At 36.9% G+C, this 11,922-nt stretch overlaps 1 protein-coding gene across 2 annotated transcripts in view; it reads right to left on the reverse strand.

The window, feature by feature from the left end:
- Nucleotides 1-10,404, reverse strand: part of LOC128693306 (alkylglycerol monooxygenase) — a 53,316-nt gene extending 42,912 nt beyond the window's left edge. The window contains exon 1 of one of the 2 annotated variants that reach the window (XM_053782919.2): nt 10,181-10,404. Coding sequence is in view for 1 of the 2 variants with exons in the window: in XM_053782918.2 (XP_053638893.1) it covers nt 9,398-9,502 (105 nt within the window). In the remaining variant the exon portion in view is untranslated. Of the gene's footprint in view, nt 1-9,397; nt 9,818-10,180 lie in introns of those variants that run through there. The other variant, XM_053782918.2, reaches the window with a different exon arrangement.
- Between the last annotated feature and the right edge of the window lie 1,518 nt (nt 10,405-11,922).

Consider the following 11,922-nt stretch of genomic DNA (forward strand, 5'->3'; position numbering starts at 1 on the left):
TATGTATAAATATATATGTATAAATATATATGTATAAATATATATATATAAATATATATGTATAAATATATATATAAATATATATGTATAAATATATATGTATATATATATATGTATAAATATATATGTATATATATATATGTATAAATATATATGTATATATATATATATATATAAATATATATGTATAAATATATATATATATATAAATATATATGTATAAATATATATATATATAAATATATACATATAAATATGTATATATATATATGCAAAACAACCACTCTGAAAGAATAGAGAAATTCCAAGCGCTTTCGTGACTACTCACATTAGTCACGAAAGCGCTTGGAATTTCTCTATTCTTTCAGAGTGGTTGTTTTGCATATATATATATATGTGTGTGTGTGTGTGTGGGTAGGGGATGTGTAGATCAAGTGTTTACATTGAAGCATATATGTGAGCAGTATTTAGATAAAGGTAGGGAAGTTTTTATTGCATTTATGGATTTAGAAAAGGCATATGATAGAGGAGATAGGGGAGCAATGTGGCAGAAGTTGCAAGTATATGGAATAGGTGGTAAATTACTAAATGCTGTAAAGAGTTTTATGAGGATAGTGAGGCTCAGGTTAGGGTGTGTAGAAGAGAGGGAGAATACTTCCCGGTAAAAGTAGGTCTTAGACAGGGATGTGTAATGTCACCATGGTTCTTTAATATATTTATGGATGGGGTTGTAAAAGATGTAAATGCTAGGGTGTTCGGGAGAGGGGTGGGATTAAATTATGGGGAATTAAATACAAAATGGGAATTGACACAGTTGCTTTTTGCTGATGATACTGTGCTTATGAGAAATTCTGAAGAAAAATTGCAAAGGTTAGTGGATGAGTTTTGGAGTGTGTGTAAAGGTAGAAAGTTGAAAGTGAACATAGAAAAGAGTAAGGTGATGAGGGTATCAAATGATTTAAAGAAAAATTGGATATCAAATTGGGGAGGAGGAGTATAGAAGAAATGAATGTTTTCAGATACTTGGGAGTTGACGTGTCGGCGGATGGATTTATGAAGGATGAGGTTAATCATAGAATTGATGAGGGAAAAAAGGTGAGTGGTGCATTGAGGTATATGTGGAGACAAAAAACGTTATCTATGGAGGCAAAGAAGGGAATGTATGAAAGTATAGTAGTACCAACACTATTATATGGGTGTGAAGCTTGGATTGTGAATGCAGCAGCGAGGAGGCGGTTGGAGGCAGTGGAGATGTCCTGTCTAAGGGCAATGTGTGGTGTAAATATTATGCAGAAAATTCGGAGTGTGGAAATTAGGAGAGGGTGTGGAGTTAATAAAAGTATTAGAGGGCTGAAGAGAGGTTGTTGAGGTGGTTTGGTCTTATAGAGAAAATGGATCAAAGTAGAATGACTTGGAGAGCATTTAAATCTGTAGGGGAAGGAAGGCGGGGTAGGGGTCGTCCTCGAAAAGGTTGGAAGGAAGGGGTAAAGGAGGTTTTGTGGGCGAGGGGCTTGGACTTCCAGCAGGCACTGGTCGCCGTTGCCCAGAGGTGAGAGTAGCGACTCTCATTGCTGAGGTCTAGGTAACAAACCCTGGGCATTAACATAAAAAAAAATTCAAGGTATATTCCTATAAGACAAAAAAGAAGACGTAAACTGGAGAGAGAGACACTCCCTCTACAGGAGTAGACGAAGAACCATTGAGCTCCTCAAGAATGCCAGATTATCTGATACACGGAAGGAAGTGCTAACCAGGGAAGTGGAAAATATTGAGCTGAAGTTAAAGGACTCGTACAGGATCCAGGAGAGACAAGAGGAGCTAAAAGTGATTAATGAAATTGAAAGAAATTCGAAATATTTCTTTTCATATGACAAAAACAAGGCAAAAACCACTTCTAGTATAGGCCCCTGCTCAGACAAGATGGATCCTACACTGACGACAACAAAGAAATGAGCGAGATACTGAAACTGCAGTATGACTCAGTGTTCAGCAAACCACTAACCAGTTTAAAGATAGATGTAGGCCAGATTTATGACATAACTTTAACTCCACTAGACTTTGAGAAAGCCATCGACGACATGCCCATGCACACAGCCCCAGGCCCAGACTCGTTGAACTCGGTGTTCATTAAAAACTGCAAGAAACCCCTCACGGGCCCTAAGTATGCTATGGAGAAGGAGCTTAGACAGATTCCACAGTAACTAAAAACAACAGATATAGCCCCACTCCATACAGGTGGCAGCAAAGCAGTAGCTAAGAACTATAGACCAATAGCTTTAACGTCCCACATAAAAATCTTTAAAAGAGTTCTAAGAAGCAGGATGGCAAACCACCTAGACTCCCAAAAATTGCACAACCCAGGTCAACATGGTTTCAGAGCAGGTCGCTCCTGCCTTTCGCAACTGCTTGACCACTATTATACGGTCCTAGATGCACTGGAAAACAAACAGAACGCGGATGTAGTATACACAGACTTTACAAAAGCCTTTGACAAGTGCGACCATGGTGTAATAGCACACAAAATGCGTGCTAAAGGGATAACCGGCAAAGTAGGCAGATGGATCTTCAACTTTCTAACCAATCGCACACAAAGAGTAGTGGTAAACAGAGTTAAATCAGATGCTGCCATAGTGAAGAGCTCTGTCCCACAAGGCACAGTACTTGCACCTATCATGTTCCTTATTCTCATATCAGCCATAGACAGATGTAAACCACAGCACTGTATCATCTTTTGCAGACGATACTAGGATCTGCTTGAGAGTGTCATCCATTGAGGACACGGCAAAGCTCCATGAAGATATAAACCAAGTTTTCCAATGGGCAACAGAGAACAATATGATGTTCAGTGAAGACAAATTCCAACTACTCCGTTATGGAAAACTGGAGGAAATAATAACTAGAACTGAGTATACTACAAACTCCAATTACACAATAGAGAGGAAAAGTAATGTGAAGGACCTAGGTGTGGTAATGTCCGAAGACCTCACCTTCAAGGACCACAACAAACCAGGTAATGCAATCAGACCAATTATTAGCTCCATAGGATCAGTTTCGTATAAATTATCCAAATGGCTTGTTGACATTTTGACCCCTATTGTTGGTAAAATTTCTAACTTTTAATGTTAAAAACAACATAGATTTAGTTAATAAATTAAGCTCCATGACTGACTTAAATGATTCTAACTTGGTTAGTTTTGATGTTACTTCCTTGTTTACGAAAGTTCCTGTTGATGATTTATTAAGTTTCTTATCTGAAGCACTCGTTAATTATGATTTGCCATTGCCAGTTCCTACCATCATTAAACTTATTACACTTTACATTGTTGATGCAAAATTTGTATTTAATGATAAGTTTTACACTCAGAAATTTGGTATGGCAATGGGAAATCCTCTTTCACCTGTTCTTAGTAATCTATACATGGAAATTTTTGAAACAAGATTGCTTAACACAATCCTCTCTAATAGAGCAAAATGGTTCAGATATGTTGATATTTTATGTCTTATGCCCAAGAATGTAGATATACACCATTTCCTTGGCACATTAAATAGCTTAGCCCATTCTATAAACTTTACTGTTGAGTTTGAGGAAAATAACTCACTGCCTTTTCTAGATGCTTTAATTATTAAGGGTAATAATGAATTCAAATTTAAAATTTACAGAAAACCTACAAATAACTGTTCCTATGTGCACTATTATTCTTCCCATCAAGATAGAGTTAAACTGTCTGTTTTCTCATCAATGTTTTTGAGAGCTTTACGTATTTGTAGTCCAGAGTTCATAGATGAAGAAATATTCAAAATTTATGAAATAGCCAATGATCTGAAATACCCGAGAAATGTAATTGATAAATCATTTAAAATTGCTAGAAATACTTTTTACGACCCAAAAAGGGACAACCAACCTTATTCAACTAAAAATATGTTGGTTCTCCCTTACCATGAAAACTTGGTTGATATGCCTTCTCTTCTTAAGACTTTTAATATTAAAGTTGTATTTAAAAATCTTGATACAGAAAAAAAAACTTTTGATAAAGAATTCCCCCCAAAATGCTGACGGATGTGTCTATAAGATTCCTTGTAAAATTTGCGAAAAAGTTTATTACGGTCAAATTGGTAAAAGTCTCGAACTTAGACTAAAACAACATAAATATAGCATTAGAACTGGACAAGATTCCAATGCTCTATTCATGTGAGAGATTTTAACCATCCAATTGATTTTCAAAAAGTTGAGAAAGTTGTATCAAGCAAGTCCATGGTTGACAGAAATATAATTGAATCTTGTTTCATAAAAAGCAGTTTTGAAAATATGAATATTTCCTATGGTTTATATAAATTAGATTCATTTATAATTAATAAAATTTGGGAAGAATTTAATAATGCATTGGACAAATAATAAACCTTATTTCTTGGGTAGAATATTTAGTTAGTGGGATGTCGTGAGGACCTGTCTAGTTGGACCAGCGGACCTACTGCAGTGTTCCTCTTTTCTTATGAGTCCGGTATTGTGGCCCTTTAATTGCCTTCCTTTGATGTATTACTGTCATAGTTCCTTGACAATGTGAGTAGTTACGAAAGCGCTTGGAATTTTACTACTATTTCACAGTGGTTGTTTTGCATATTTTAAAATCACCAGTTTACTGTGACCTTATTACATTATATTATATTATATATATATATATATATATATATATATATATATATATATATATATATATATATATATATATATATATATATATATATGTCGTGCCGAATATGTAAAACTGGTCAATTAGCAAGAACTCATTTAAAATTAAGTCCTTTCTGAAATTTTCTCTTATACGTTTGAAGATACATTTTTTTTATTAATGTTAATGTAAAAAATTGTAATTTTGAACCAAAAGAATCTTAGAAAGCTTACCTAACCTTATTTTAACAAGTGCAATTTACTTTAGCCTAACCCAACTAAATATATTTTAAATACGTTGACAGTAATTTAGTACTAAACAAACACAATCAAATATATATTTTTTTTTTACGTTCAGAATGATTTTGGCGAAATTATTGCATACACAAATTTTCACTTGTCCTATATGGCAAAAATGAGCGTTGCTATTTAAGCCAAGATCGCAAATTCTGCCTACTCGGCACGACATATATTATATATATATATATATATATATATATATATATATATATATATATATATATATATATATATATATATATATATATATAAAACGTGTGTGTGTGTGTGTGTGCACGCAAGATAACCCACAGGGGGTGGAAATCTTTAGTTCAAGTACTTTCACACTTCTCATTGCATCATCAGGACCTGTGCAATGTTGCAAGAGCAACTAAAGCAGGGAGAGAGCTCTCAAAGTAGCGTAGTGCGGATGTGTCGCCAGCCACGGTTACCCATATTATTATTATAATCAAAAAGAAGCGCTAAGGCACACGGTTACCCATAGAATGTAGTTAGTTGTCAGTGCCAACCCCACCTGTACTACCCATATGAAGTAGGAGGGTTTCTGAGATGTCAAGTATGAAATTATAATACATAATAGCCAGCCCAAGCTTTTTCTAGTCGTTTATAACTGGTGATGTGGCTTGAGAAAATACGTTTCTCGTTGGATACTAAACAAATGGATTGCTATTATTCAGTGTAACCTTTTTAAGTAATAAAAGTAAGGAATAGAATGTGTTCTTTGTCCGTTTAAATGTCCTGCTCTGGGGTACTCGAATGTCCTACCGAGGTACTCTGAAGTACTCCGAAGTATCTCTTCTTAAATATTGTCTACTATTCTTCTCGGAGTCTGTCAATATGCCATACTGGAATCTTCCCTCTTGAAACCTGAAAGGAATGCAGTATACAACTCAAAGTACTTCAGAATTCCTCGGTAGAACATTCGGGTACCTCAGAACATGACATTCAAACGGACAAAGAGCACACTCTACCACGAGCAAGTGGTATTGAATCAATAACACTGCGACTTGCTATGGATTCGAACCCATGTCGTTTTGGCCCCTGCCTTGTGGTGAGCGAAATGCACATGACGCCTTAGCCCACAGGACCACACAATCCTACAAGGACCAAGAGTAACACACCTAGCTTGATTTTTGTAGGATTGTGTGGTCCTGTGGGCTAAGACGTCATGTGATTTTCGCTCGCCAAAAGGCAGGGGCCAAAACAACATAGGTTCGAAACCTCGGCTAGTCGTAGTGTTACTGATTCAATATCACTTGCTCGTGATCATAATAAAATATATATATTGCTTGTGGAGGATAGTACACGAAGTGGGGATAAGAATGAAATTAGCTTAGTCACGCACACCAGGACCTGTCCAAATAAAACGGCTTCTGAAAGGCAAAGATGAATTAAAAAATTCATGACCGCTAACCCATTTTTACCGCATATGAATGGATTAATACACACACAAATCAGGTAATCCAGCCAGACCTATTATTAGCTCCATAGGTTCAGTTTCCTATAAATTATCTAAATGGTTGTTACATTTGTTGAGCCCAATTGCTGGAAAAATTTCTATCTACAATGTTAAAAACAAAATAGATTTAGGGGATAAATTTAGGCTGCAATATGATTAGATTTGATGTTATACCAAAATTCCAGTTGATGAATTATTAGGTTTCTTATCTGAAGATCTTGTTAATTACGATTTACCATTACCAGTACCTACTATCACTGAGCTTATTGAACTTTTTATTGTTGATGCAAAGTTTCTGTTAAATGGTGAGATTTACACTCGGAAGTTTGGCATGGCAGTGGAAAATCCTCTCACCATTTTGAAGCTAGATTGCTTAACAAAATTTTTCCAAATAGTGCTCAGTGGTACAGATATGTACCACTGAAATAGTTTAGCTCCTTCCATGAATTTTACTGTTGAGTTTGAACAAAATAACTCATTGCTTTTTCTAGAAGTTTTAAAAAAAGGGAACCACGGTTTTAAATTTAAAATTTAGAGGAAACCAACAAATGAATGTTCTTATGTCCACTATTATTGTTCTTCATATCAGGATAGAGTTAAACTTTCTGTATTCTCGTCAATGTTTTTGAGAGTTTTGCGTGTTTGCAGCCCAGAGTTCATAAATGAAGAAATCTTGTAGATTTTTTAAATAGCTAATGATCTAAAATATACAAAACACTTAATTGATAAATCTCTTAAAATTGCTAGAAATACTTTTTACAATTCAAAAAAAGAACAACCTTATTCATCTAAAGATTTGTTGGTTCTCCCTTACGATGAAAACATTCTTGATATACCTTCTCTAAGTACGAATTTTAATACCAAAGTTGTATTTAAAAATCTTGATACAGTAAATTAAAAATTAAAAAAAATTTCCCAGTATTGCTGACGGGTAAAAAATGAGATGAACTTTATTACGAGCTAACTGGAAAAAGTCTTGAACTAAGATTACAACAACATATAATGAGTTATTGCACAGAATCCAACAAAATTTGTACTTTCACAGCCTAATCTCAAAAAAATTGTTTCATTCATTTCATAAGATGAATCAGTTTTCATATACTGATGCCGTTCTGAATTATTATTATGTATTCTGTGGAAAGAGCCAAATCACTAAGGTTAATATAACGTTTGTTGAATGGAAGACCTTCAGATTTGATACAAGGAAGAAAAGGACATGGCTAGTTCCATGAACGAAGAGACTTTCACTAGCATTTAAAAAATCATACAATACTGTACATCTCTCTGGGGCAGGAGTGGTAGAATTAGCTAACTCTGTCGAGGCGGCCGTTGATGAGTTGCCTAGGAATTTAACCTAATAGAAAATGAAGATAAGGTGTCGGAAGCAGATAGGTTACAGCAAATTGGCAAAACTTGTCAGGATACGTCAGAGATATGTTCAAAAGACGTTGTTCATCATAGTTGCTAATAAACGCTATGGAACTGGTCAGCAAGTGACAAATTCTCTAAATTGAGCTACAATTCCTCTGGCTCCTCAGGGTTTTGGGGTATAGCTACCAGGCCTCTTGCGTGGACTGAAGTAAATTAGGCTAGGATTATGTGATGCTGGAGATACTTCTCTCGACTTGCTAAGCTACCAAAATAAATTTAATTAAGATAAGGAAGTTGCTGGGTTTCGGGAAGAAATGTGTGAATCTCCACCTCCAACGTTTTCGTATGAGCTTAAGAGGCCCGGGAATATTATTTCGACATTCAAGCTGAGGAATGTGTGGAATGGGTTATATTTTGAGGTAAGACCCGAAGTGCAGATCGGAACAGAAGCGTTGTAGATGGGCTACTCTGGGGTGGGGGCATTGTACATTATTAGATGTCTAAATCATAAGCTGTTTCGACACTTTAAAAATTAGAAGCTCCACAGCAGTTAACTTCTGATTATTGGCCGCATTGCTAGCACTAAAGTTTAAGTTAACATTAACATAGCCTGCAAATAAACACACAAAAGAATAATCTGACCCTCTAGTGTGGTCGTAACGACCACACTGGAGAGTTAGACAAGCAATACGATTTCTCTTCTTTCACGCATACAGTAATTCACAAATGTAATTAAACTTGTTCAGGTAGATGCAAGATCCTAGAGAAGCATTCCCTGCATCCCACAACCCCAGCCCATCCCTTGTATGTTAACACACCCAAGAACCTAGCAGCTGTACCTCAAAATCCTCAATAAGCATAGAAATTGCAGGTCAACTCGAGACACATAAGAACGATAACTCAGTTTATTATAAGAGGTTCATTAGCTGGAAATCAACAATTTCAGGAAGCTCAGGAGTATTAGATAAACACACTCGAGAAGCCTGTTACTTGAATCTTTACACCCACAGAAGGCCTAGGAACTGTACATCGGTAAGTTGTATTTGAGCGACCTATAAGCGACCTATAAAGATGTAAGATTAAGCATTCTTTGAAACCTGGTGGGCAATATCCGTTGAGTTCATGTTGAATGCTAACAATCAGGAGACTCATCTTCAGCCTGGTATGCCGGGGGATCTGCTAGAGCACTGCTATGTAAAAAGCTATATTAAATATCTGAATTAAGCTTATTTTTAGTATGTCGCAGGCTATAGATTAAAGCTGTGGCCTAAATGGCTGTAAGTTTAAAGTCATTGAGAAAATGCACTGCTGTCATATTAAAACCTTTAAGTGTTAGGGTTCTTTGTTCAAGGTTTCCGCTCTTAAAAATACCTAAATAGATACCTCTTGGCATTTATATAATTGTCAGAATAATGTACCCTTTTTTATGTAACTCGCCTATAATAAAATAAAAAAATTTACTCACCCTGAAAAAAACTCATTGGCGATTTTACACTTTATTAACCTTATTCGGCAGCATGATATACTTTGAACACTTACTCTTGCAGGATTAAAACTTCTCTGAAATCTTGCCCAACAATTCCAAATGCATCAATACTCACATCATTGATAAAGTTGGGAATCTGATCTTCTCGTTCGAAGGTGGTGGAGTTGGGACTGATAACATAGAAAAAGTACCCAATCTTCTCCACTACGGTCACACCCATCGTTCACGTGACGACTTCTGCTTCTGTGGTATATGTAAACACAGGGACGATGGCGAGGTGTATCTCCACCTCCAAATGTTTAATATGGGTATTCATTGCTCTTTCCTTGAGCCAAGGGTCGTTATCTGTGGCTGGTATCTATAAGAGATACGCTCTGATATTTCACCTTGGGAACATATGACCATGCATTTTATTATGATTATTGTTTTTCTTTTTTTTTTCCATTATTATTACGAATGTTTCCATATTTATTTGGTTACATCTGAATACATTTTGATGTGCAACACTTGAACAAACATGTACGTTAAATAGCTTAATAACCTCTCATGGATATTAACTTCGATTATTTTTTACACTTGTTTACAGAATCTACACGCTAAGGTTACTCCTTGATTTTTATGATTTAATGATGATGTACATTATATCTCGTGAAGCGCTAAACTAATGTGGGTCATTCAGCTCGAGGAGTGTTGGTATCTCGATCCTTCGGCAGTTAATTGCAGGAGATGCAACATTCCCTTAATAAAAATGCAGGGGCGCCACGAGTACACTATGAGACAACACAGTGTGTCAGGGGCCCAAGACTGTTCAACTGCCCCCCAGCATACATAAGGGGGATTACCAATAGATCCCTGTCTGTCTTCAAGAAGGCGCTGGACAGGCACCTAAAGTCAGTACCTGATCAGCCGTACGTCGGTTTACGTGCAGCCAGTAGTAACAGCCTGGTTGATCAGACCGTGATCCACCACGAGGCCTGGTCTCGGACCGGGCCGCGGGGGCGTTGACCCCCGCAAACCTCTCCAAGTAAACTCCAGCCCGGTCTCAGACCAGTCAGGCTGACTGTCAGGTTCCTGACCAGTAAAGCTGACTGGTGAGGAACTGGGCCTCGATTGTCCGCTTTGCTCCTTGAGACGAATGACAACTGTGTAATGATGAACAGCTGGACTGTTTGTAATCGTACTCAATTAAAAGTATTTAACAGGTGCTCCGATTATCTCTCATTGACCTTCAGCCCTTGGTATTGACGAGATATATAAACTGATCACCTCAAACTATTTCTTCAAGGTTGATGGACCGATTACATATTTTTTTTTACCTCGCCACTGGTACTACTGCCTACAATGCATTCTCTTCTGAATTTGACTGATGAAGTCTACCATGTAGGCGAAACGTTTCAACAATAAAGATAACAAGCTATTGCATGTGTGTCTTACCCATCTTGGGATCAACTTAGTCTTCTTTCTCTGTACGTTTTCCAGCGAATTTATATCCATTCTGTAATACGTTGACCAGAACTGCGCAGCATAACCTAAATGAGGCCTAACCAACGATATATAGGTGAAGAATAACCTGAGGACTACTGTTATTTATACTTCTTGATTTTAAGCCAAGAATTCTATTCGTTTTATTCGTTTTTTCTATTCCACTGTTGTTTTTGTTTTATGTTACTGCTAACCAGAACTCCCAAATCTTTATCGCATTCAGGGTGATTAGATCTATATTATTTAGTTTATAAGCGCCATGACGAAACCAACAAGATTATCACCTCGAGTATGAACCCTCTTAAGGACCGTGACTTCAAAGTGGCGACTTACTCTGCACTGGGCGCAAAGATATCGGTGTCCTGAAAGAAGCTTGATTGTGACGTCACAAGCCAATCAACAAACGACTTGAAACAACTTACTAAAGATCAAAATGATTGGACCACCGTCGACTCCATCATGAAAATTCTAACTGCCAGCTCTTTCATGAAGGCCACCTTCGTCAAAATCTCCTCGGCATCCCAGGTACTGAATGAAGGTCTGCGCGTCTCATATTACTACATTAATCCCTTTGAAGGAAAGGAAATACTGTTCCAAATACGCCACTGAAGGACACACTTATAAGAACTGCACCTCGGCCTCCCAACCTAAACGTCTCATCTGCAAGAATTATCACTCTTGCAGCAAAGTGTCCTTAAAGGAAGGAAATTAATTGCAAATGGGAAAAGAACTTGAGACATCGAATTACACTGCAACCTACTTATACTGCCAACATTATTTCAACACTCCCAGCATCATGTACTGTATGATGTATGCTCTCATGATAGCAGCCAGCCCTGGAAACTTCAACTCCACAATAAATGAATTCTTCCGCCTCAATAACTTTCCCGAATTCAGTTTTCCTGACACCTCACCATCAGCAATTATATTGAAAATTTGCTCCAGCGTATTAGGCATCATCAGATGCTCCTACCACAGCCACCCAATGGATTCTTGATCCATCAGCTGCCCAAGGCACTTCCACACCTGCTGCAACTCTACCAGAAAATCTAGACACTCTCACCTTTGAAAAATAAAATGAAATCGACGACCACACCAGCCTCATCTGGAAAGATTTTTTTTTTCATTACACCTCTTCAAGGGGGGCTCCTTGGCGCG

The sequence above is a fragment of the Cherax quadricarinatus genome, chromosome 28 (genome assembly GCF_038502225.1).
Source record: "Cherax quadricarinatus isolate ZL_2023a chromosome 28, ASM3850222v1, whole genome shotgun sequence".
Lineage (NCBI taxonomy): Eukaryota > Metazoa > Arthropoda > Malacostraca > Decapoda > Parastacidae > Cherax > Cherax quadricarinatus.